The sequence below is a fragment of the Nematolebias whitei genome, chromosome 13 (assembly GCF_014905685.2).
Source record: "Nematolebias whitei isolate Nwh7 chromosome 13, NemWhi1, whole genome shotgun sequence".
Classification (NCBI taxonomy): Eukaryota; Metazoa; Chordata; class Actinopteri; order Cyprinodontiformes; family Rivulidae; genus Nematolebias; species Nematolebias whitei.
In genome coordinates this window covers 33,479,338-33,507,289 of record NC_056510.1, presented here as the reverse complement: position 1 = coordinate 33,507,289, position 27,952 = coordinate 33,479,338, and the positions used below count along the sequence as shown (strand labels likewise).

Below are 27,952 nucleotides of genomic sequence, written 5' to 3'. Positions count from 1 at the left end.
ATTGATGGATGGATGGATGGATGGATGGATGGATGGATGGATGGATGGATGGATGGATGGATGGATGGATAGATGGATGGATTGACGGACGGACGGATGGATGGATGGATGGATGGATTTTAGCTAGGTTATGTAATTTTTTTTCTGGTTAATCTAATACAAATTCACTGTAAATTGTAAAATTGAACTCCTACAATTTCTAACTATGTAGACATACACTTGCTCACTCAAGGTTTTCATTGCAAAATCGGTCCGTGTACGGTCCCCTACATGGACCAAAACCCTTTTCTTGTGCTTCAACTCCTGTTTTGGGTCATTATAATTAGAACAATTTTCACACTTCACAATCAGTGGGTCCAAAAGTTCAGGTTTCACTTTCCTGACCAAAAGTGAATTTAAATATTTAATTAAGCAACAACTTGGTATCCATTTATACAAAAAAATCTCATCAGCACACACACAGTATGTTGATGATAAGCCAACTGTGTGTTTGTGTGTGTTAATCCCCTCACACTGAAAGACTCTAATAACCCCCCACTGGCTGAACCAACTGTTCTCTAGTACTGCCAGCAGACACACACACACACACACACACATCCACACACACACACACAGTGCTGGTTTAGTGACACTGGCTTGGATAAAATACAACAAAACAGATTGGGTTCAGTCACACACACACAATGAATTAACACCTTCATCCTGGTACAATACAGTTATCTAAATAAAAGCAAAAATATACCAAAAACATAGAAAAAAATATGAGTAAACCAACAGCTGTTGACCTTTTCAGGACCCATCAAACTGACGCCTTTGCTAAACAGTTTGACACGACTGTCAATAAGGAAGAGGGCCGGCATCTTAGCACCAACATAACTGGTTTGTTCCACTTTGGAGTAAGCTGTTGGGGGAAGAATCAGTTTTGTTGTGTGTTTCTTTGACTGATGAAGCCTTCCGGATTGAAAGCGAAATGTTTCAGCACAAAAAAAGAAGCTGTCCAGATGACCTGACTGAAAAATGTTAAGCCAAATGGTCTTCTGCTACTCCACTCCTGTTTCCTGGAATATCTTGCAAAAAAATCTGAAGCACTCAACCTTGACCTCTCTAAGTTGTAAAACATCTGCTAAGTTCCTGGCAAAAACCAATGCAGACATGTTCCTGTTTTTAGTATTCCACATTGCTTTACAACCTAGCTGTTTTTGTTTCATTTTTTTTAATACCATTTTCTTTTATTTGTTCTTCTCAATTTGTACGCTTTCTTTTATGAGTGTCTACTGTTGTCTTTGTTGTCTACTGTTGTCATCACGCTTTGTTAAAATCAGGTCTCTCTTGTAAATGAGTCCCCGAGGCTCAATCGGACTAACCAGTATAAATAAAGGTTTTATGAAACAAAGAAGGTTATGTTCTAAAAGATTAAAACTGAATCACACTTCTTTATTAAAATTGTTTAGCTGCACACTTCATTAAAATTATTTAGCTGTGAAAATGACAATGGACAGATACTAAAAATAGCAATGTCAGCAAGTGCCGGGATCTCAGGCAAATTGAACTTTGAGTACAATACAATTAGTGTTGTAGTAGTGAATTGTGCCGATAAAAACAGAAGAAAAAAATGTATCCAAGAAGTATTGTTGCTACGGGACCTGCAACAGTGAAGCCGATATATGCTGGCAAACTATAAGGTTTGTGTCGTTTCCAAAGCCAACTTCTCAGAGAGAGAAATGTGACTGATGGATTTAACTCTGTCGACAAGTTGACTTATATCTTTAATTCATTCAACCTTTATTTATACAGGTTAATCCCATTGAGCCTCGGGGATTCATTTACAAGAGAGACCTGATTATCTGACAAATGTAAACAGGAACATGTGCATACATGTTTTTTTATGGCACGTTATATTAAAAATGTAAATAATTTTTAAAAACACCATCCTGGCATTCTCTAGCTAGAGTACAGTAGTGTGAAAGCAGCCTAAAAGTGGTTAATATCTAAAATTAGCAAAACAATTGAAGAAACCAGATTTCCGTTCTTTTTCCGAGACAAAAATCGATTGTGGTAATAAGAGAACTTAGAATTTATCATTTTTAAGAACAGTTTCACTTTTGAAAAAAAAGAGTAAAAGAACTGATAGCTGACAGCTAACAAAGTAAAATAAAAGAAGAGGCTAGCAAAATCATTCATCAGGCCTGCCGCTGAAAGCCTACGCAATACATGGCAAATCAATGACATGCATTATGCACAAAAACTTCTGTCATCCAGGCTCTTTTTCACGGAGGCTGGGAAATAGAGGCTCAGCACCAAAAAGTCCAGGATCGCCATACATACCTTTTTATCAATTTGGCCTGGTTGCCGGACAATGCTAATCCCCTGCATTGTAGCCAAGTCGATTTTGGTCCCGGGAACGTCGTTTTTTTTTTTTTTTCATTTAGCCTTTATTTATCCAGGTTAGTCTCATTGAGCCACGAGAACTCATTTTCAAGAGAGACCTGTTTAGGGAGCACATGGTGGGGGTTAAGGGCCTTGCTCATGGGCTCAGAGTGGGGCGAGTGAGGGTGGGGGCAAGTGTGGGTGTTTCACCTACCCCACCCACAATTTTGATGTTGTCGGGGCCGGGGCGTGAACCGGCGATCTTCGGATCACAAGCCCACCTCTCTAACCTCTGCGCCACCACTCCAGTCTTCGCTGACTGGTATGAACAAAAGCATTTGAGGTGGTCATTGTTCATGCCGTCTGGCACATTGTTTGCCTGACATCCGGGACTGTCGGGTTTTCCCACACTAGACATCATCGCTGACCAGCATTATTAACTTAATAGAACTATCAAAGTGCTGGTGAAGATTCTCAGTCATCCAGGACATGATGAATTCAAAAAGTGTTCAATGCAAAAACAACTGGACTTTATTTGTAACAGAAGACGTTTTGCTCCTCATCCGAGGAGCTTTCTCAATTCAAAGAGCAGAGAGTGAGAGATTCAGGTTATAAGGCTGAGTGAGATAAGACACACACACATATGTAGATTGGCAATTCACACCTAAACACCTTAAAAGTAAGAGTCTTTTGTTCCTGTAATTCAGAAGGATCTTCAACAAACACAAGATCCCAGTACATTTCAAACCCAGCAGGACTCTCAGACAGAGGCTGGTCCACCCTAAAGACAAAACACCCATACACAAACAGAGTGGTGTAGTGTATGCGGCCCAGTGCAGCGAGGACTGTCCAGACTTCTACATTGGAGAAACTAAACAGCCTCTTCACAGACGCATGGCTCAACACAGGAGAGCCACCTCCTCTGGACAAAATTCAGCTGTTCACCTCCACCTCACAGATAAGGGACACTCTTTTGAGGACCAAAATGTGCACATTTTGGACCGAGAACACATATGGTTTGAGAGGGGGGTGAAGGAAGCAATTCATGTAAAAAGGGAAAAGCCATCTCTTAACAGAGGAGGAGGCCTCAGATTTCCACTTTCAAAAACATATAATGCAACTTTAAGACTGATTCCCAGCCGGTTTTCACACCTGATGGGAACAGAGGGGCCTCGTCTGTGAATTACAGGAACAAAAGACTCTTACTGTTAAGGTGTTTAGGTGTGAATTGCCAATTTACATATGTGTGTGTGTCTTATCTCACTCAGCCTTATAACCTGAATCTCTCACTCTCTGCTCTTTGAATTGAGAAAGCTCCTCGGATGAGGAGCGAAACGTCTTCTGTTACAAATAAAGTCCAGTTGTTTTTGTATTGAACACTTTTTGAACTATCAAAGTGTTTAAAGAGTTCAAGTCAGTGGATTAAAACATTATACCTCAGCATAACGTAGCATAAACTACACAGGTAAAAATGTCTTCATTCATTCAACCTTTATTTAAACAGATTAGTCCCATTGAGCCACGAGGACTCATTTACAAGAGAGACTTGAATTTTAACAAACAGTGATGACAATAGTGGACAACAATGACAACAATAGACATTCCCAAATGATGTATACAAATTTTTTTATTTTTTTTTGTTTTTGTTTTTTTTTACAGTTGAAAACAAAATGATAATTAAAAGCATCATTAAAAGGAAACGTAGCGAAAAACAGCAAGATTACGAGGCGGTGTAGCCATTCTTTACAGCACGTGATCTATGAAATAAAAAAAACACTTTCCCGTGAAAAATGTAGCATTAGAAATTAACTGGATAACAAATCCAGGAACGTTTGATCTCTACTTGCCGTTTAAAAAACAATAAATTGGTCTAAAAAATACTGTAGTCTTGTTTTATATTGACAATAAATGTTAAACCTACACCTATAGTGTTTGTTTAGTGCTTTTAAATTGGAGTTTTGGTAGATGCTTATTTATAAAGTTTTGATTTTTTTTTTTTTTACTTTTGTTAATTTTACCCGTTTTGTTTACATGTTGTTTTGAAATGATTTGAAATTGTTTTTGTTTTCTTCGTTTAGTATATCACAGTATGGTTCAAGCTGTGCAATTTTAAGTAGACAATTGACACTGACATCAAAATATCTCACTAATCACTAATGTAATTGATAGAAGAAAGTAATAGAGATGGCAATAAAGCCCTTCCTGTTTAATCTCCTTCAGTTTAGGAAACATTGGACCACTGTTCATAAAAGATCCACAGTTTATTGTTGTTGCAACTTTTAAAGTTAAACACAACTGATATTTATCTGAATGAATGTGTGAGAAGAAAGATAAATATTAGGAACTTTGATAATGAAGAACAATTAATTTTTTACTACTTTTTATTACAAAGTACATTAATATGAAATACTGTACATCTTTGTGAAATGTGTTGGTAAGATTACAAAAGACAAGGACCCAAACGATTATAGAAAGATTGTTTTTGAAAAGCTGTAATTTCTCAAATGCACTCTGTCATCACATATTAGACTAAAGAGGCCTGAATTCATTTATCAATCAACCTTTATTTATACAGGTAAATCCCATTGAGCCTCGAGGACTCATTTACAAGAGAGACCTGATTTCAACAAAGAAAGATGACAACAATGGACAACAGCAACAACAATAAACAGTTATAAAAACTCATACTACAGTTTTTTTTTTTTTTTTAACAAATAGGATGGCTAAAAGGAAAAAAGGTAACAAAACAAAAAACAGCTAGATTCCAAGACAAATGTAGTAAACTAAAAACAGGAACATGTCTGCATTGGACCCTGCCAGGAGTCCAACAGATTCTTAAAGACACTTAGAGAGGTCAAGGTCGAGAGCTTCAAATCTTTTTGTAAGATATTCCAGGAAACAGGAGCGGAGTAGGAGAAGGCCCTTTTGCCTAGTTCAGTCCTCACTGAGGGAACACTGCAGGTAATAATGTCCTGAGAGCGCACTCCGTAGCTGCACTCACGCAGAGACATGTAGGAGGAGATGTATGAAGGCAGCAGACCAAGAAGTGATTTAAAGATGAAAATGTACCAGTGAGAGAGTCTGCGTGAAGTTAATGATGTCCAGTTAACCAGTGAATACAGGGTGTAGTGGTGGGTACGATAATCACAGCCAGTTATGAATCTTAGTGCACCATGATAGACAGCATCCAACATCTGCAGGGTTCTTGTAGGAGCATTCATGTAAATAATATCACCAAAATCAATTGAGGGAAGGAAAGTCACAGATACAAGGCGTTTTCTAGCATTCAGGGTTAGACAGGATTTGTTTCTGAAAAAGAAACCCAATTTAACTTTCAGTTTCTTTACCAAGTTCTCCACATGGAGCTTAAAAGAAAGATGTGAGTCGACCAAGATACCCAAATATTTATAGGAATCAACAAACTCAATGGGGACACCATTTGAGGATTAAATCGGAGGAAGAACTGCTGGGACCAACTTCCTATTTGAAAAAAGCATCCCTTTGGTTTTTTCGGCATTTAGGACAAGTTTGAGGCGGAACAAATCTGTCTGGATGATGTTAAATGCAGATTTCAAAAGCTGGAAAGCCTTAGCAACTGTTTTAGCTCGACAATAAACAACTGTGTCGTCAGCATAGAAATGTATGGATGCATTAGGAATGTTTTTGCCTACATTATGTAAGTAGATTGTAAAGAGGGTGGGTCCTAAGACTGAGCCTTGTGGTACACCATTGTTGACTGTTAAATAACTGGAGGAAGTACCATTATGTTGAACACATTGCCTCCGGTCTGAAAGATAGTTAGAGAACCAACCAATGGTGTGATCTGAGAAACCAATTTCTGAGAGTTTATGACACAAGATGTTATGATCCACAGTGTCAAAAGCTTTAGACAGGTCTAAGAAAAGTGCAGCACAATAATCTTTAGCATCCAGTGCTTCAACAACGTCATTAAGAACCTTCAGTGAAGCAGTGGTTGTGCTGTGTTGTTTCCTGAAACCAGATTGATGTGGAGGTAAGATGTTAAATGAGTCCAGGTAATTTTTGATTTGAGAGTTTATCAGTTTTTCTAGAACCTTGGCTAAAATGCAGAGTTTAGAGATTGGTCGATAGTTGTTCAGTGTGGTGGGGTCACCTCCCTTCAGCAAAGGAAGAACAAAGGCTGTTTTCCAAGTGTCTGGGATGGAGTTTTGTCTTATGGAGAGATTGAAGATGTGGGTCACAGGGACTGTGATGATATGAGCAGCCAGCCTTAAGAAATAAGGTGGAAGTTCATCTGGACCTGCAGATTTTTTAGGGTCAAGATCTTTTAACAGTTTATTGACCTCACTGACTGAGAATGGGGAAAAAGAGAAGCTGTGATTAACTGAGGATTGACTTGTAGGAGGGAATTGATTTGTAGAAGTTTGGTTATTAAGTGAAGTGGTTGATTTTTTGTTAGTAACTGTGTCAAATAAAGAACCAGAAGCAACAAAATGTTTGTTGAAACAGTTCAGGATCTCGTGCTTATTTGACACAGGAACAGAGTTAATGAGAAGTTGTGATGGGAGGTCAGATGATTGGGGGGTGCCTGAGAGAGATTTAATTGTTTTCCAGAATCTGTTAGGGTCATTTAGATTTTTGGAAGTCTGAGATAAGAAATAGTTGCGTTTTGCTGCTTTAACAGCAGTTGTACATTTATTCCTCATCTGTCGAAAACTCAACCAGTCAGTGTCTGAGCCAGATTTTCTTGCTGCGGCCCAAAGATGATCTCTCCTGTGCAGGAGGTCAGCTAGCTCTGGAGTAAACCAGGGGCTGTCTCGTCCTTTTATTCTGAACTGACGAAAAGGAGCATGTAAGTTCAGGAAATAAATGAAATTATTGTGGAAATAGTTCCAAGCAGAGTTCACGTCATCAGTTAACAGAATACGATGCCAGTCAAAGTGAGACAGATCCCAGAGGAATGACTGTTCACAGAAATGTTTCAGATCCCTTTTTTTAATTAATCTGGGCTTAGAAGGTGGAAGTTTACTATTTCTTAAAGCCGCTGTCACACAATGATCACTCAAAAGATCAGCAAATACACCTGTACCAGGGAATTTGTGAGGCATATTAGTTAGAAACAGGTCTAAGATGGAGGAATTGTCAGGGTGGCTTTTATTTAATCTGGTGGGGGAGTCGATCAGTTGGGTTAAATTAAAAGACAAGCAACATTCCTTGAATTTGTCACAGAGGGGGGTCGACTTACACCAATCAATGTTAAGATCTCCAGCTAAAAAGACCTCTTTGAATTTTAAATTACCAAGGAATTCCTTAATGGCATTTAATGCCTCAGGAGAAGCGGATGGTGGACGATAGCAGCAGACTACAGTTAAAACCTGGCCTCCATTCAAGGTGATGTTTACAGATAAGGCTTCAAACTGATTTGGAATTGTTTTGGAAGACACGAGACTTGAAACCAGAGTGTCTCTAATGTAAATAATGACTCCACCCCCCCTTTTTTGACGATCACAGCGGTAGATGTTAAATCCATTGATTGCCACGTCATTATTCATTACAGATTTGTTGAGCCAGGATTCAGAAATAAAGATAACATCAACCCCAGAAGAACTGACCAGGATTTTCATAGCATCAAGTTTTTTCAGAAGGCTACGAGCATTTACATGCAGAAAATGAAGCCCAGAGGCATTTTTAAAGTCATTTGGTGTGCTGTAATTAGTCGGGGGTCCAGGGTTGGGCTGAATCCCTGAGAGCAATAACAACATTATTATCAGACATTTTCTTGAGTTTTTTGTGACTGATGTGTAATTACAGGAGTTAACAGTGTGGCAATTATCCCCCATAATTGAACCATGAGAAACATTAATGAAGACGTGATCATTCAGAACCCAAAAACAGTGAAAGTTGCAGTGATGGACAGATTCAGGTGTATTAACAAGATTCAGTGACTCCAGATAATCTGAGAACTGAAAATAGTGACAGTAATATGAATGATGCAAAAAAGTTTCAGACCATAAAATGTCACAGTTCAAATGGGCAAACAAACCCGACGAGTTGGCCCAACTGCAGTTTGAGTTGGGCTGAGGGGGGCTCCGGCCCCCCTGTGAAGAAGGATGGATGGATGGATGGATGCTCCCATGAGAAACAGAAGCTGGGTCCAGAATCAACAGGCCGAAACAGAAACAGAAAATTTGCAGCAAATAGCAGAGCGAGCTGCCAGAAAATCCTCCTGAAATGAAAGGCATGATCCTAGCTCGTTTCAGGTCAACAGGGGCCAACAGCGTGATCCGGAATAAAATTAATTATTATCCAGGTGAGTTTGGATGGAGGCCTGCAGCAGCTCCGATACAAACTCCGAACTTCACTCGAGCACCACGCAGCCCTGCTCCTCCACGCTGCTCCTCCGCTTCTCAGCACCCGACAGCACGGGGCACCCCCGGTGAAAAACGAGACTGATTTAGCAGTATAATCTCTGAGATTAAGTATTGTTATAGTATATAGTAGTATTTTTGGATCCTCTGGGATTAATAAAGTATTTTTGAATTGAATTGAATATTCATCTAAGTCTTTAATATTTAACCTAGCTTTTATTTTCATCAAAATTATGTATAACCTACTTCTTCTTTTGTCTTTTCCCTCTTCTGGGTCGCCACAGCGAGTCATTCTCCTCCATCTCACTCTGTCCTCTGCATCCTCTGTCCTCACTCCAACTACCTCCATGTCCTCTCTAACTGCATCCATAAAGCTCCTCTTTGTCTTTTTCTGGCAGCTGCATTTCTAACATCCTTCTACCAATATACCCACTGTCCCTCCACATGTTCAAACCATCTCAGTCTGGCCCCTCTAATTTTATCTCCCAGTTGTTCAACCTGTGCTGTACCTCTGATGATCTCATTCCTAATCTTATCCATCCTTGTCACTCCTAAGGAGAACCTCAACATCTTCATTTCTGCCACTCCCAGTTCTTTCTCCTGTCTTTTTGTCAATGTCACTGTCTCCAGACCATACAACATAGCTGGTCTCACCACTGTCTTGTAAACTTTTCCTTTGATGTTTGCTGACACCCTTTTGTCGCAAATCACTCCTGAAATTTTTCTCCATCCACTCCATCCTGCCTGAACTCTCTTTTTTCACCTCTTTACTACACTCCCCATTTTCCTGGACAGTGGACCCCAATTAATTGACGTTCTACACCTTTGTGACCTCTGCTCCTTGTAGCCTCACTGTTCCACTGGGCTCCCTCTCATTCACACACATGTACTCTGAATTACTACAGCTGATTTTCATTCCTCTTCTTTCAAGTGCATACCTCCACCTCTCCAAGTTCTCTTCCACCTGTTCCCTGTTCTCACCACAGATCACAATATCATCTGCAAACATCATAGTCCATGGGGATTCCTGCCTAACCTCATCTGTTAGTTGGTCCATCACTAGATCAAACAAGAAGGGGCTCAGAGCCAATCTGTTATGGTATTCCAACTCCACCTTGAAGCTATCTGTCACTCCTACAGCACATCTCACTACTGTCCTGCTGTCCTCATACATGTCTTGTACTAGTCTAACATACTTCGCTGCCACTCCAGATTTCCTCATGCAATACCACACCTCCTCCCTCAGCACTCTGTCATATGCTTTTCCTAAAGACACAATGGAGTTCTTTCTGACCCTCTCTGTACTTCTCCATCAGCATCTTCAAAGTAAAGATGGCATCTGCGGTGCCCTTTCTTGGCATGAAACCATACTGCTGCTCACAAATTGTCACCTCTCGTCTAAGTCTAGCTTCCACAACTGTTTCCCAGATCTTCATTGTGTGTGTCATCAACTTAATTTCCCTGTAGCTGCTACAACTCCGTACATCACATTTGTTCTAAAAAATGGGCACCAGCGCACTTCTCCATTTCTCAGGCATTTTCTCACCCTCAAATATGCCATTGAATATTTGAGTCAAAAACCTCATTGCCATCTCTCCAAGACATTTCCAAACCTCATCAGGTCCTACTACCTCCCCTTTCTTCATTCTTTTCAGAGCTTTCCGGACTTCACCCTCAGTGTTACTGTAGTAGTCCAGTCATCTGGAAGCTCTTTCTTACCACCCAGAGCCTTTAACAGCTCCTCTCTGAATTTCTCACAACATTCTTCCTTCTTCAGCTTCCAACATTTGGTCTTCTTCTCTGATTTTACTCTTTTTCTCTTCTTCACAACAACAGTCATTCTAAGCACAATCATCCAATGCTATTTGGTCACGCTCTCCCTTGTTACAACCTTACAATCCCCAATCTCCCTCAGGTTTCCTCTTCTACACAGAATGTAGTCTACCTGCGTACTCCTTCCTCCACTTTTATAGGTCACTCTATGTTCCTCCCTCTTTTGGAAATATGTGTTGACTACAACCATTTCCATTCTCTTGGCAAAATCCATCACCATCTGTCCTTCCTGGTTTCTTTCCTTGACACCAAACCTACCCATCACTTCCTCATACCCTTTGTTTCCTTCACCAACATGTCCATTCAGGTCTGCTCCGATCACCACTCTCTCCTCCCTGGAAATACTCTCTATCACTTCATCCAGATCTTTCAAAAATGTATCTTTCTCCTCCACATCATATTCAACTTGTGGAGCATAACCACTGACAATGTTTAGCATCAGACCTTCTACTTCTATCTCCAGGCACCTCACTCTATCTGACACTCTTTTCACCTCTACTACATTCTTTGTCAACTCCTCCTTCAGGTCCACCCCTACTCCATTCATCTTTCTATCTATACCATGGTAAAACAGTTTAAACCCTGCTCCAATGCTGCAAGTCTTGTTGCCCTTTCACTTGGTTTCTTGGACACATAAATTATCTACCTTCCTTCTCTGCATCATGTCAGCCAGCTCTCTACCTTTGCCTGTCATTGTCCCCACATTTAGAGTTGCAACCCTCAGTCCTACATTCTTGACATTCCTCTTCTCCCTCTGTCTCCTGACACATTTCCCTCCTCGTGGTCTTTGACTAACAGTAGCACAATTTTACACCAGTACCCTTGTCAACAGCACCGGTGGTGGTCGTCATTAACCCAGGTCTCAACTGATCCGAAATGATATTAATCCTGACCCCCCCACCACACACATTTCACCATAAAATATTAGTTCACCCAGCGCTTTATATATTTCTTCATGAATAAATCCATTCCACTTGATTAATAAGACAATACTCAAACCACTAAAATCCACTCTAGGTTTTCCTAGTTACCTACAACAACAACTTCACAACGCATGCAGTGTGTCTCCTTGGTCATCTGCCTTGGCAGGGCGCTTACAGGGGGAGGAGGGGGAGACACTTCAGTTTTGCATGCTAGCTTAGCACCACATTATTGCTGGCAGTTGTTGATGAGGGTGGAGGATTAGGATGTGTGAGAGAAGTGGAGCGCTACATCTGTAGCATCTTAGCTAACACGTCTGTATAGCGCGCTGCTAGCTTAGTGTTACAATGGTTCTGGCAGTATTCAACATGCAGGTGGGGTGGGGGTAGGATGCTTGAGAGAAGCAGAGCGTGCTCTATTCACACAAGGAGAACTGTTGGTCAGACTACTTCTTATTGTGCCATGCACTCTAAAATAATTAATGAATCAAGTGTTTACTATGCAGGTAAACATAGATGTTTAACAACCTGTTAAAATACACCAGAATGCAGGAAATTGCATCTATTCCAAATTTTATGGGGGATGACCCCCAGAACACCCCCCCCCCCCCCCACACACACACACACACACACACACACACACCAATGTGTGCCCCCACATTACAAATGCTTCTGACGCCAATGCATAGAAAGTAAATATTGGTAATGTCTTCTGATACTGGAGGCCTACTACTGCAGATATAGTAGCAATATCCCAATGACACCACACTCCAACATAGACATGCACACAAATATGAGATGTGTTTTCTTTTCAATTCCTGTTTTGTAGCCTAAACTTTGATTTTAAAAGGAATTCATATCGTTATATTATTGTTATATTATTATTATTATTATTGTTATATATTGTTATATTCATATTGTTATATTATTCATAGTGTACACAGAGGGATATGAATATACAGTGTGTGTCAGAAATGTCAGTTATCAAACGTTAGACCTCCTCCGTCATGATTACTGAATGCCATAGCAGCCCCTCCTCACAGAACTGACCTGTAGGGGTCTCTGGGATGATGGGGATCCAGGTCAGTTTGGTTTGAGTGAGCAGGACATCATGACTCTTTTTTCCCACTTTGAAGATTCCTCGCAGCAACACAGTTCCACTGACGCATTAAAACACACAAACACACAGGTTACATCCACAAGAAAACATTTATGAATATTTATGTTTACGAAGTGATTAAAGATATAAACAATAACAGTATTGTGTTGTTTATAAAAATAAAACAACTGGACTTCTATTATGTAGTTAAAGAGGTTTGACTTCCCATCTGGGAGGCTACAGAGTGTGGAATTTCAAGCTTTTTAAACTGTAAAGGCTCCCACATACTCGGACATACTTCACTCTGCAGAGGTCCACGTGTACCGGATTAAGGCTCACACATATTTGGGCATTCTGTGTGTACTCCGTGAGCCATGAGGACACTGCACAGACAGTTGAGACTTCATACTCGGGTACTTCCGGCAAGCTGATAGATGGCAGCTCCCTCCGGCTTCTCTGTAGTCTTTTATCATCAAACTGACCCGTTTCATGAACCGGACTAAAGTTGGTCCCCCTTCCAACTGCATTCGGTGTTCAGTGACTCAGAGAGCCGGAGAGGACCATCCAATAATATATTTTAGTCTAGGACCGACCGATCCCACCCCACCGGTCACTCTGAGCGCACCCTGCAGGCCAGGTGACCCCTCGAGCTGGGGAGTCGTCGCACGAAGGTCCGGTGTTTTTTCTCTCTCTCTGGGCCCCAACAAACTTCTCCTCTGGACCTTTGTGGTTCTACCTGGTTATGACAAGAATTGCCGGGTGGTATTTTGCTGGTTTTCTACTGGACTGGCCCTTGTGGTGTCTTCATTGGTGTGGGGGAAGTGTACCTGTGTCCCCTGAAGTGGACCAGAACCGAACCGAGTTGGCTCTGGGGGACTTCGTCTTCAAACAGAGCCGGTCTCAGCTTCAGTGAGCAGCCCATTACATTTAACGAAGGACTGTCCACCTTCGTGGAATCGCTGTGTTTGCCTGGAGGAGACGCTCTGATGCTTTGAAGCACCGCCGGAACCGGGCCAGAGCAGAACCGGGCCAGGGAAAACTTCAGCCTCTTTGCCTCTCGTGCTGTGGAGAGCCGGAATGGAGCAGAACCGGATCGGACCAGTGATGACTTCAGCCTCAGCCTCTATGGTCAGTCTCGTAGTTTTCACCGGGGGTGCCTCTCGTGCTGTCGGGTATGGAGGTGACGTGCAGAGAAGCAGAGGAGCAGTGCTGCGTGGTGCTTGAGAGAAGTTCGAAGTTTGCATCGGAGTTGCTGCAGGCCTCCATCCAAACTCACCTGGATAATAATAATTATTTTTATTCCGGATCACGTTGTTGGCCCCTGTTGACCTGAAATGAGCTAGGACCATGCCTTTCATTTCAGGAGGATTTTCTGGCAGCTTGCTCTGCTATTTGCTACAAATTATCTGTTTCTGCCTGTTGGTTCTGGGCCCAGCTTCTGTTTCCCATGGGAGCATCCATCCGTATTCGCAGGGGGGCCAGAGCATTTGATTTGTAACACTTTATGGTCTGAGACTTTTCTGTACCATTCATATTATTGTCATTATTTTCAGATCTCAGACTATCTGGAGTCACTGAATCTTGTTAATACACCTGGATCTGCCCATCATTGCAACTTTCACTGTTTCTGTGTTCTGAATGATTGCATCTTCATTAATGTTTCTCATGGTTCGATTATGGGGGCTAATTGTCACACTGTTAACTCCTGTAATTACACATCAGTCACGAAGAACTCAAGAAAATGTCTGATAATAATGTTGTTACTGCTGTCAGGGATTCAGCCCAACCCTGGACCCCCCACTAATTACAGCACACCAAATGACTTTAAAAACATGTCAGGACTTCATTTTCTGCATGTAAATGCACATAGCCTTCTGAGAAAACTTGATGCCTTGAAAATTCTGATCAGTTCTTCTGAGGCAGATGTAATCTTCATCTCTGAAACCTGGCTCAACAAATCTGTACTGAATAATGACCTGGTAATGGATTAAACATCTACCGCTGTGATCGTCAAAAAAGGGGGGTTGGAGTCATTATTTACATTAGAGATTCTCTGGTTTCTAGTCTTGTGTCTTCTAAAACAATTCCAAACCAGTTTGATGCCTTAGCTGTAAACATCACTTTGAATGGAGGCCAGATTTTATCTGTAGTGGGTTGTTATCATCCTCCCTCAGCAACACCTGAGGCTCTGTCCTCCCTGATGGACTTCCTTGGTAATTTAAAATTCAAAGAGGTTTTTTTTTGGCAGGAGATTTCAACATTGACTGGGATAAGTTGACCCCCCTCTGTGATAAATTCAAGGAATGTTGCCTGTCTCTCAATCTAACCCAACTAATTGGCTCTCCCACTAGACCAAACAAAAACATCTTGAAAAGTCCTCCATCTTAGACCTGTTTCTAACTAATATGCCACACAAATTCCCTGGTACAGGTGTATTCGCTGACATTTTGAGTGATCACTGTGTGACAGTGACTCTGAGAGACATTAAACTTCCACCTTCTAAGCCCAGATTAATTCAAACAATGGATCTGAAACGTTTTTGTGAACAATCATTCCTCTGGGATCTGTCGCACTTTGACTGGCATCATATTCTATTAATTGATGATGTGAACTCTGCTTGGAACTATTTTCATAATAGTTTAATTTATTTTGTGAACAAACATGCTCCTTTTTGTCAGTTCAGAATAAAGGGACGAGACAGCCGCTGGTTTACTCCAGAGCTAGCTGACCTCCTGTACAGGAGAGATCATCTTTGGGCTGCAGCGAGAAAATCTGACTCAGACACTGATTGGTTGAGTTTTTGGCAGATGAAGAATAAATGCACAAGTGCTGTCAAAGCTGCAAAATGTAACTATTTTTTATCTCAGACCTCCAAATATCTAAATGACTCTAACAGATTCTGGAAAACCATCAAATCTCTCTCAGGCACCCCCCAATCATCTGACCTCCCATCACAACTTTTCGTTAACTTTGTTCCTGTGTCAAATAAGCACGAGATCCTGAACTGTTTCAACAAACATTTTGTTGCTTCTAGTTCTTTATTTGATAAAGTTACTAATGGAAAATCAGCCACTTCACTTAATAATCAAACTCCTACAAATCAAATCCTTCCTACAAGTCAACCCTCAGTAAATCACACGTTCTCTTTTTCTCCATTCTCAGTCAGTGAGGTTAATAAACTGTTAAAAGATCTTGATCCTAAAAAATCTGCAGGTCCAGATGAACTTCCACCTTATTTCTTAAGTCTGGCCACTCATATCATCACAGTCCCTGTGACCCACATCTTCAATCTCTCCATAAGACAAAACTCCATTCCAGATGCTTGGAAAACAACCTTTGTTCTTCCTTTACTGAAGGGAGGTGACCCCACCTCACTGAACAACTATCGGCCAATTTCTAAACTCTGCATTTTAGCCAAGGTTCGAGAAAAACTGATAAACTCTCAAATCAAAAATTACCTGGACTCATTTAACATCTTACCTCCCCATCAATCTGGTTTCAGGAAACAACACAGCACAACGACTGCTTCACTGAAGGTTCTTAATGACGTTGTTGAAGCATTGGATGCTAAGGATTATTGTGCTGCACTTTTCTTAGACCTGTCTAAAGCTTTTGACACTGTGGATCATAACATCTTGTGTCATAAGCTCTCAGAAATCGGTTTCTCAGATCACACCATTGGTTGGTTCTCTAACTATCTCTCAGACCGGAGGCAATGTGTTCAACAAAATGATACTTCCTCCAGTTATTTAACAGTCAACAATGGTGTACCACAAGGCTCAGTCTTAGGACCCACCCTCTTTAAAATCTACATACATAATGTAGATAAAAACATCCCTGATGCATCAATGCATTTTAATGCTGATGACACAGTTGTTTATTGTCGAGCTAAAACAGTTGATAAAGCTTTCCAGCTTTTGAAATCTGCATTTAACATCATCCAGACAGATTTGTTCCACCTCAAACTTGTTCTAAATGCCGACAACACCAAAGGGATGCTTTTTTCAAATAGGAAGTTAGTCCTAGCAGTTCTTCTCAGATTTTATCATCAAATGATGTCCCGATTGAGTTTGTTGATTCCTATAAATATTTGGGTATCTTGGTCGACTCGCATCTCTTTTAAGATCCCTGTGGAAAACCTAGTAAAGAAACTGAAAGTTAAACTGGGTTTCTTTTTCAGAAACAGATCCTGTCTAACTCTGAATGCTAGGAAACGCCTTGTATCTGTGACCTTCCTTTCCTCCATTGATTACGGTGACATTATTTACATGAACGCTCCTATAAGAACCCTGCAGATGTTGGATGCTGTCTATCATGGTGATAGACAGACCCTCCCGCAGCCACGCTGGACCTGATTTTAATTTTCTCGTGACAAATTCCTTCATTTCTCACAATTTCAGTCATGGCATCAATGGACGAGGAGGAAGAGATCGCTTGTCTTTTTGCAAAAAAAAAACAAAAGAAAACACCATATACCAGATCATGGAAGAAGAAGGGGAATTTAATACATTGATTTCGCATACAAAACAGTCCGTCGCACGGCATTTTCTTGTGCGACATTGAGTACACGTACACGGTTGTAAAAATGGATCTTTGCACAGACATAAACTGCCATGCGATGGACTGTTTTGTATGCGACACCAATGTATTAAATTCCCCTTCTTCATCCCTGATCTGGTTTAATGGCCTTTTTTTTTTCCAAGAGGCAAGCGATCTCTTCCTCCTCGTCCATTGACGCCATGACTGAAATTGTGAGAAATGAAGGAATTTGTCACGAGAGAATAAAATCAGGCCCAGCGTGGCTGTGGGAGGGTCTGATTTCCCGGTGGGCCAGTCTGATGGTTGGGCTTTAGGCAAGTCAGAAAATGGCCAGTCGGTGACCTCAGTTTATCCCGAAGGTAAACACCCCTTGCCTGCGGAGCTGGGCTGCAGCTCATCAGGATGTATGCTTGAGTATGAAGTCTCAACTGTCTGCGTAGAGTGCTCACAGTGTCTGCGTGGCTCACGGAGTACACACAGTACACCCGAGTGTGTAGGAGCCTTAAGAGAAACTTAGTTGTGTGACTGAAATTCTCAGCATACACTAACTTGTTCTGCAATTTTTGTGCTATTTCAACAATCAAAATGTACAGCTGGGCTGCACGGTGGCACAGTTGTTAGAGCTACTCCCTCTCAGCGAGCAGGTTGCCCCAGTTCAAATCCCGGTCTGGGGGCCTTTCTGGGTGGAGTTTACGTGTTCTCTCTTTTCTGTGTGGGTTTTCTCCGGGTACTCCAGTTTCCTCCCACAGACCAAAAGCATGCATGTTAGACTGAAAATTGTCCCTAGGTGTGAGAGTGAATGGTTGTTTGTCTCGTTTGTTCAGCCTTTCACTGTCTATTTTAGCTTATTCTGCTCCTTTTAGCTACAACTCTGTTCCATTCAGCTTTTTCAAAACATTTCTGTTAGTTCTCTGCATCCATCCATCCATCCATTATCTTTTACCCGCTTTTTCCATTTTGGGTCACGGGGGTCGCCGGTGCCCATGTCTAGCAATCACTGTGCGAGGGGCGGAGTATTCCCTGGACAGGTCGCAAGTCCATCACAGGGACACATAGAGACAAACAACCATTCACTTTCTCACTCACACCTAGGGACAATTTAGAGTTACCAATCAGCCTAACATGCATGTTTTTGGTCTGTGGGAGGAAACTGGAGTACCCGGAGAAAACCCACAAATGCACGGAGAGAACATGCAAACTCCACCCAGAAAGGCCCCCGGACTGGGATTTGAACCAGGGACCTGCTCGCTGAGAGGCAGCAGCTCTACCAGGTGCTAGTTCTCTACAGCTTTCTGATTTTAGTTTCTTGTTTTCAGCAAACGTCAGCTGTTCAAATTCAACTAACATTAAGAGATTAGCGACCAAACCTTTTCAGTGGGCTGCTTTCAGGAAAAATAATTCAGCAATAAGCTCTAACTTCTGCACCACCACTCCCACAGAGCTTAGAGGTTTCAAATGAAGAACTAAAACAGTCTTAATTCAATCAAGTTTCAGCAAGGGTTTTTAAATATTGTCACGCCTTTTTTTAAGTGTAGAGGAGGAAGGTGTGGTGGTTTAACTAGCAAAAACTTTTTTATTTTAACAGAAGAGCTCTAAAACCTTTAGTGGTTAAAAATTTTATAACAACAAAGTCCATGCTCAATAATCCAGGTATACAATCGTTGGTTATGTACTGTAACCCCAGATTCTATGAATATAGGCGTAGCCCTTTAAGAGCTGTCGCTTAGTGGGTTTTATCCCATCATGCGAAGCATTACACTGAAAAGTTCAGTCCACGCCCACCTGCTGTATGGGCCCCACCCGGTCCGTATAAGTTACGTAGAGACCGGGTAATTGGCTCCCAAATAGCTTTTTTCTTCAGCCATTTAGGAGCCAGTGAGGCTCGAGGCTTAAAGGGCTACGCCTATATTCAAAGAATTACAGAATTACAGTACGTAACCAATGTTCTATTTCATATAGGCTTCGCCCTTTAAGAGCTGTCGCTTAGTGGGTTAAGGGTGAAGCGAATGTGGTCCTCGCCTCACTGGGTCCATTCGAACACCGTGTGAAGCGGAAGCTTGCCCAAAAAAAGTCTTGTCACTCAGCTCCCCAAGTACGGAATTACGCAATGTGTAATTATGTGTACCATGCACAGACGCATGCTGTGTAATTATGCATTATGAATGCATGAACGCCCCGGAAAGTTTCAATGGGGAGGGAGGATGTTGAAAAGGGGGGGGCTTGAACCAACTGATTCATGGCTGAACAGTATGAACAGATTAATAATAACAAGTGAACTGATTATTAATCAAATTAACTGATTGGTAACAATAGTCATAAACTGATTAGTGACAATAGAACCAAATCAAAACAATAATGTTCATTCTGTTAGAACATTAAGGACAGAATGTGTCATGGACCGAACCGTCACATCATGTAAATAGAAACGAATAAATGAGCAGGGTGTTGACCATGCGGCCGTAGTGCAAATGTCCTGCATTGTCATACCATTATGCAAAGCAGTCAAAGATGCGATACCCCTGGTCGAGTGTGCCCTGAGGTTGACAGGAGGCTCTAAATCTGATGCTCTGTAAGATTCAGAAAAGGCCTCACACAGCCAGTGTGACAAGCGCTGGGTGGATAATGGGCGGCCTGCAGATGCATCTCTATAATGCACAAAAAATGTTGAGTTTGACGCATTGCAGCTGTGTAACACATCAACGCCCGCACCGGACAGAGAAGGTGGGAAGATGCTTCTTCTTCTGATTTGTGGGGGGGAGGGAAAAACCCCTCCAATGATATCGCTCTTGATTTAAAAGAGCTCGTGATGTTTTTAGGCATAAAAGCTGGATTCGGTCTTAGATCAGCTGAGCTGCCGTCAGCCTGAATTCTGAGACATGACGGAGCGACAGAGAGGGCAGATAAATCTCTCACCCTCTTAGCGGATGTTAAAAGCCAGCAGCAGGGCTGTTTTAAGAGACAAGAATTTAATTGGAACCTGATCCAGAGGCTCAAATGAAGCTTTGATCAGGGCCCGCAGGACCAACGTTAAATCCCACTGTGGAGCAAGTGGGCGTAAAACAGGCCTGCATCTTTGTACACCTTTTAAAAAATGCTTCATCAGCGGATGATTAAAAGCTGTTCTGTCTCTGAACCCTTCGTGACAGGAAGAGATGGCTGCAGCGTATGTTTTAATCGTGCTGAACGCCAGATTTCTGTCCATCAGCTGTTGCAGAAAAGACAGCACGTCGCCTAGAGGACATGAGATGGCCTCTAGGAATGCGCAATATAAACGGTATACAGTAGAAACGATAGAAATTTAGCCTAAGATAGAGATCTGTCTTGTACCGTCTAACCGCAGTAATGCTGTGTCTGAAGTAAAATCAAGAGTTGTCAGTTTAATCGTTACTTTTTTTTAGTTGAAAACTGTGCATAAGTGGTGTTCAAGTGTAAAATCAGAGCTGTCAGATTTAATAGTTTTATTTTTTATCTTAAAACTGTGTGCAAGTGACGTTTAAGTATTTTCTTCGAGAGCTAGAGGTGAAGCTACAAGCTAACTACAGCCGGCTTGCCTTAGTGTTGCCATATTCGGATGCATGCGCAAAACGTTGAGTTCCGTCGAAAGTTATTGTTTGGGTTTTGTTTTTGTTTTTTTACGTCGAAAGTTAAAGTAAGCGTTGGTCAGCTTTAGAGAAACCTGCTCTCTGATCTGTGAAAAGAATGCTGTGTTGTGTGAATTTAATGCGAGACACTCTGGTCAAAGCCACAGTCATTTTGTGTCAGCTCTCCATTAAAGCAGAAGCAGGCGCCCATAAGCAGGTTGGAGAGTGAAGTGTTTCAGTGTAAAATGCTGCTCTGTTGCTGTTCATTTCTTAATTAAGACTGGAAACTGTTAAGAGTTAACAACATTTTTTTGTTTAAAATATATGGCTAAAACTACATTTGATATATTTTACACTGTTTTGTACTACAAGAAAGAAGCCCAATACTTGATTTGTTTATTATTTAAAAACTCTCTAGACCTAGTAGTGGAATTTTCTTAATTCAAAACATATGATGGCAAAAGGACACCCTGTGCTTTTTTTTTAGCAAGTTTTATACTAAAAATCAATATCGCCACCCTTCACAATACATATCGTGATATGAATTTTATGCCATATCAAACATTCCTAGTGGCCTCTACACCTTTCTCTGTACACCAGCGCTGAAAAGCTGCCCACTTTGATGTGTACAGCGCTGTGGTAGATGCAGCACGTGAATCCTGGATTGTGCGCACTACATCTCGCAGGAGGCCCATCCTCTCTAAGCGGATCCGCTCAGCGGCCAGACCCACAGGTGCTGGCCTATTTCTGGGTAAATCCTGATCACTCCTCCCGCCTGGAGAAGAACGTCCTCCCTCCACGGCAGTTTCCACGGGCTCCCCAATAGCAGGCATTGTAGAACTGGGAACCATGGTGTGGTCACGCGCTCAGGAGCCACCAAGAGAGCTGTCAATCCCTAATCCTGAACTCGGTTCAAAAACCGTAAAATCAGAGGAGGTGGGGGGAACGCGTAAAGAAGCGTTTTGGGCCATGGGCTATGAGCAAACACGTTCACCCCCCAGCAGTGGTTCGTCTCGCGGGCTCAGTGAAAACCATAGTTGACACTGAGTGTTTTCTCGTGTCGCAAACAGGTCCACAGCTGCTTTGCCAAATTTCTGCCACGTCTGAGCCATCAGATCTGGATGGAGTCCAGTCCCCGTGACGTGGACCGCCGCTGGACATCACATCTGCCCCTTTATTCAGAACACCGGGGATGTACACTGCTCTGATGGAGAGCAGATTTTGGTGTGCCCAATACAGTAGTTTTCTTGCAATGTGTAACATTTGGGCTGAGCACACACCCTCCTGCCGGTTTATGTAAGCAGCAGTAACCTTGTTGTCTGTGTGAATCAAAACATGTTGATTCTGTAGCACAGGAGCAAAGTGTTTAATCACGTTCAGAACCGTGCAACACTCCAAAACATTTTTGTGAGCTGATGTGTGATGGGGCCACAACGCCCCTACAGCTCAAGATAGGCATGTCCCCCCCCAACCTGACAGCGGTTGGGGGGGACATGAAGACTGACACGTGTGACGTGGGTCTGCTGACGGGGACTCCCTCCGACAGAGCCAGGGTGTTTCCCCAGTGTCGGAGGTCTGCTCTCACGGAGGGAGGAACAGTGATCATCAGTCTCTTTTGTTTTACTGGAACCACACGCAGACGTGCAAACCACCTCTGGAGGCGTCTCATGTGTAGTAAACCCAGCGGGACCACTGTGTGAGCTGACGACATTGTTCCTAATAGTTTCATGACAGAAACAGCTGTTACCACTCTGCCAGGTCTTACGTGGCGGAGCTGGTCTTTTAGAGTGTTGATTCTCGTTTGTGACAAACGAGCCCGCATGTTGGTCGAGTTTAGCTCCACTCCCAGATAAACAATCGTCTGGGCCAGGAGAATCAAGCTTTTCTTCCAATTTATGGCGAAGCCCAGATTTAACAGGTGTGATGTCAACAACTGAGCCTGCATCGCTGCTTCCTGTCTGGAGCATGACAGCAGCAGCAGGTCGTCCAGGTGAAACAAAACTCTTATCCTGATGCATGCTCAATAATCCAGGTAGAAAAATCTAAAAAAGTTAAATCTGGTCCTCTGGACATTCAAAAAAACAAAACAAAGCAAAACAACAAAAAAATGTAGAAAAGTTTCGTCTCTCATCCAAGAGACTTCCTCAGTCTGAGGTGCTGTATTCAGCTCAGTCTCTTAAATAGCACCTTCTCAGAGTGGATCAACCAGTTTTGCTGCTGACAACCAAAACCAGCTGATCACATGCTCAAGAAGGACCATCAGCCTAACGATGGATCATTAGCACACTGATGGCTGTTTACTATTCACAGAGGGCTGAGTGATACTAGCAATCACAGCTTTGTAAGAGGGGGACAATTGAACCCGGAGGCCTCCACCCCTGTTTAACGATGGACGATTTCTTTTCACAAAGATGGCCTCCTTTACTCCTCTCTCAAACCATCGTTCCTCTCTATCCAGGATGTGCACATCTTAATCCCTGAAAGAGTGACCGCTGGCCTGGAGATGAGTGTAGACCGCAGAGTCCTGGCCTGATGATGTTGATCTTCTGTGCTGGGCCATCCTTTTGGCCAGTGGCTGTTTTGTTTCCCCGATGTAAGACTGATCACAGCCCTCCTGACACTGAACAGCATACACAACATTACTCTGTTTGTGCCGGGGTACTGGATCTTTGGGATGAACCAGTCTTTGCCTTAATGTATTTTGGGGTTTAAAAGCCACTGGGATGTTATGTTTAGAAAATAAACGTCTCAGTTTCTCTGATACTCCCTCAACATACGGAATGACCACTGGTCTGGGTCTGGGTTCCTCCTTTTCACCTGTTGGCTGACTGGAGTCCTGTTTGGGTTTCTTCTCTGCTTTCAGGAAGGCCCAGTTAGGTTATCCACATTGCTCTAGAGCCTGTCTTGTGTGGGATTTCTCCTTCTGCCTGGCTCCTGAGCTAGTGGGGACGCTGTCTGCTCTGTGATAGAGTCCTGATGACTCCTAACTTGTGCTCCAAAGGGTGATGGGAGTCAAACTGCAAATACTGGTCTGGGTGGGTGGGTTTGTAGTACACCTCAGTTTGCAAATGTCCTCTATCAGAGACTGAGATCTCACAGTCCAAGAAAGCCAACTTGCCATTTTTTACATCTTCTCGTGTGAACTTGATGTATTTATCCACAGAGTTGATGTGGTCAGTAAAATGTTGGACTTCCTGAGATTTAATTTTAACCCAGGTGTCGTCAACATACCTGAACCAATGACTTGGTGGTGTCCCTGAAAAGGACGTCAAGGATTTATTTTCTACCTCCTCCATGTACAGGTTGGCAACAATAGGAGAAACTGGAGACCCCATAGCACACCCATGTTTCTGCCTATAATATTGCTCCCCATATGTGAAGTAGGTTGACTGCAGGCACAGTTTCAAGAGTTGACACAGTTGTTCTGTGGAAAGCGTGGTCCTGCTGCTCAGAGTGGTGTCTGATTTTAATTTTAAACTGACCACCTCTACTGCATCATCAACAGGAATGCACGTAAAGAGTGATGTGACATCAAAAGTGACCATTGTTTCATCAGTCTCCATGATGACATCCCTCACCTTATCTACAAAGTCCATGGTGTTCTGTATGTGGTGTTCTGAGCTGCCAACTAAAGGGATGAGTACAGACGCCAGATATTTGGAAACATTGTAAGTGACAGAGTTAATCATGCTAACAATTGGTCTTAAAGGTACACCTTGTTTGTGGATTTTAGGTAAACCATACAGACTAGGTGTGGCCTCCCCTGGGTACAGTCTGTGGTACAGAAAACGGTCAATAGCCTTGTCCTGCTCAAAAATTTTCAGGCAATCTATCAATTTCTTCTTGTAACCACTTCCTGGATCTCTTTTCAGAGGTTCATAAGTGTTTAAGTTATTAAGGAGTGTCATAACATTCTCATGATAGTCTTTCTGGTTCAAAATCACTGTGCACCTTTCTTTATCTGCTGGGAGAATGATGATGTTTTTGTCCTTGCTCTTATCCCTGCTCTGTGTAACGGTTGCAGGGCCGTCTCCACACACTTTGAGAACGTACGAGGCGTGAGGGAATACCAGAACGGTAGCCTGTTGTACTGATACTTCATCCCTTGAAAGGAGAAGCGCAGAAATTTTCTGTGTTTTGGGATGATCGGTATGTGGAAGTAGGCGTCTTTCAGGTCGATGGAAACAAACCAGTCGTTTCTCTGGATGTTGTCCAACAGCTGTCTGGCTGTCAACATGTGAAACGGTCATTCCATGATCGACTTGTTGAAAACTGACAGATCCAAAATCGGTCTCGTTCCTCTGGTCCGTTTTGGAACCAGGAAGTAACGTGAGTAAAACCCTGTGTTTTTCTCTCCGTTGGGAACCCTGGAGATCACCTCTTTTACCAGAAGTTCTTGGACTTCTGCATTTAGGAATGAGACTTGGTCTGGTGATGACAGGACCGTCTCTAAAATTCCTCCAAATGGAGGGGGTCGGGTTGCAAATTGTAGCGTGTAGCCCCTGCGTAACAACCTGGTCATCCATCTGTCTGGTGAGCATGTTCGCAGACACTCCGCGTAACGTTCGTGGAGAGGGCGCGCGTTTAGGTGATGCGTCATGTTTTGTACGGATGTCATCCAGTCCACCGCCTCAACCGCCGTCATGTGTCACGGGAATGTGTTCCGCGTGACCCAAGGTGAGGCTTCCTCGAAAGGGCTCTGAACGCGCCTGTGTGCTGCGCTCGGACTGCGGGTCCACATTCATGTGTATGTGGCGTGTGTTGAGGAGAGGCGTGTGACAACTGATGACGCCGCGGGGGCGCGCGTTTGACACCACTGCGGTGAAACGCGTGTCGCTCCTGCCGCGAGCGGGATCCTGTAAGCCGCTGTGAGTTCATCCGAGCTTACAGACTGGCTAAAAACAGACACTTTAATCACTGAATGATGTTCATGTTTTATTTCAACACTTGTCATTTTTACACATACCCTCTGCAGACCGTCATTTTTTTTTTCTTTTCCCCCGTGAGCTCAGCGATTTGTTGGCCCAGGGCGCCGCCTGTTGGCGATCTCTGGGAAAACGCTGAACTGCCGGTTGCCAGGATTAAGAGGGCTGGTCTCTGGTCTCTTGAAACTGCTCCCAAAAAGCGCATCCACCGTGATGGGGCCCTCCATCAGGTCTCTGTGCAGTTTTTCCGGCAGAGAGGGGGAATGACGGAGCCAGGCCGACCTCTGAATCATTGTCATCCACGCTACAATTCTGGACAGGCAGACCGCAGAAGAGGCGCACATGTTGAAAATGGCGTCAGATGCCTTGCAGAGGGAGTTCCTGGTCTCCTCAGGCAGATCTGCGGCCTCCAGCCTCTTGGACACGCTGTACACCAACAGCGCCACGTTGTTGTTTGCTGCGGCTGCCTGAAACGCACACTGGTGAGCTCGATTGGAGAGCGTGGTCACCGTCTGGTCGTGTTTCCCAGGAGGGACGGGACGCTGCTCCAGCCTGGACAGCTTTGCTCCGAAGGCTTCCGCGAGGCAAGGCTCCGGGGGGGTACCAAGGGAAAGTTCCGCTCGGTGAACCCCTCCACTCTGGTGATGGGAGTGAAAGTGGAGACGAGCGCTCTCAATTTACCAGGACCGGCCGCGGCCTCGTTCCAATAGGATGTCACCGCTGGAAACCGAGGCCAGATGGGATCAGGACGGCAAGCCGGAGTGGAGCCAAACCTTCCCGCTAGATCATCTGATCTGGGCGGGGGGAGGAGAGGGACGGAAAGTCCCTTCATGTCAGCAGCTTCCCGGATAATGTCGGGTAACTCTGAGATGAGGGCACCGACGGCAGGGAGTGATGTGGCCGTTGAGGCGGGAAAGCCCGGAGGGGTTGAGCATCCGCTCGGCCCCCCTCGTTCCAACACTACGCTCTCTGGGAGGGAGCGAGCATCGGGGCTGCTGCTGATGTCGCCTGTCCCAGAGGAACCATTCGATTCGCTCCGAGAGCCGGCGTCGAAGAAGTCGATCGCATCGTCCAGCGAACAGTCTCCCGCCACGGACAGGCAGTCCTCGATGTTAGCCTTAAACAAGGCTGCTCTTCTCTGCCTTTCTTCCAGAGTAAGGTCGTCACAGAGGCGGCAGGAGGAAGCGCGGGCGACGTGGCGGGGACCCAGGCATCCTTCGCAGGTGTCGTGCCAGTCAAAACTGAGCAAGTAGCCGGTCTTGCAGGACGGATACAAGCGGATGGTGTTGGAGCTGGACATCTTGTTGAAGGCCAGTGCTAATAGCTTGCAGAAGAAAATTGGGAGCCAATTACACGACCGGGTGGGGCCCACACAGCAGGTGGGCGTGGACTAAACCTTTTAATGTAATGCTTCGCATGACGGGATAAAACCCACTAAGCGACAGCTCTTAAAGGGTGAAGCCTATGTGAAATAGAACCAACATTTTTCAGTCAGGTCATCTGGACAGTTTCTTTTTATCAGTTCAGAATCAGTTTTGTTTCTGTGTTTCCTTGACTGATGAAGCCTTCCGGACCGAAGGCGAAACGTTTCAGCACCAAAAAAAAAAAAAGAAACTCTCCAGATGGCCTGACTGAAAAATGTTGGAAGTTTTATAACAGTTGTTGAGAATCTCCAATTGAAAGCTGCGTTTTTTACTTACTGAAAAGATTATGCTGTATCATTCATTTGGGTTTCTACCTTCTTTGATCTTTTGTTGTTGTTGTTGTTGTTGTTGTTGTTGTTTTTTGGATGGACTGCGGGGCGCTTGAACAACGGGGCTTTTACTTTGAAAGGATGTCGGTGTAAATCGGTGCACTTCCTCCTCCGCATTAATTTAATTTCTGTTTGCAGACTCTGTGAAAGTAACAACAACTCACCTTTGCTCCTCCTGTTGCTGCTTTTCCTCCTCCGTGTCATGCCGGTAGTTTTTCTTTTTCTTCTGTTTACCTCTCCGCTCTGCCTGCGCCTCGTCACACAGCTCTGACATGGTACTGACAGAATCGACGAACAAGTCAGTCAAACACTAAACAAACAAACTTCGGGCTTTTTAATTTGCTTCTTTCTTGATAAACAAGCAGTAATCCGAGCACGATGTATTTCCGGGATCTCGTCGCTATGGAGACTGGCAACAGCTTTACCGGGCACGCGGCAAATCCACCCGTGTGTAATCATCGGGTGTGCGCGCTCCCGTTATTGTTCATGTTGAAGCGCGCGCACGATGATATAGTCGCTTCTACAGCTGAGTGAAACAGCAGTACTCAATGTCTGAATTTTGATTCTTAGAATTGTTTGCGCGCTAAA

At 43.4% G+C, this 27,952-nt stretch overlaps 1 protein-coding gene across 1 annotated transcript in view; it reads right to left on the bottom strand.

The window, feature by feature from the left end:
* cerkl (ceramide kinase-like) overlaps window positions 1–27,689 on the bottom strand; it is a 388,098-nt gene extending 360,409 nt beyond the window's left edge. The window contains 2 exon segments of the mRNA XM_037687069.1: window positions 12,518–12,627; window positions 27,529–27,689. Coding sequence (XP_037542997.1) covers window positions 12,518–12,627; window positions 27,529–27,638 — 220 coding nt within the window. The 5' untranslated portion in view covers window positions 27,639–27,689.
* Between the last annotated feature and the right edge of the window lie 263 nt (window positions 27,690–27,952).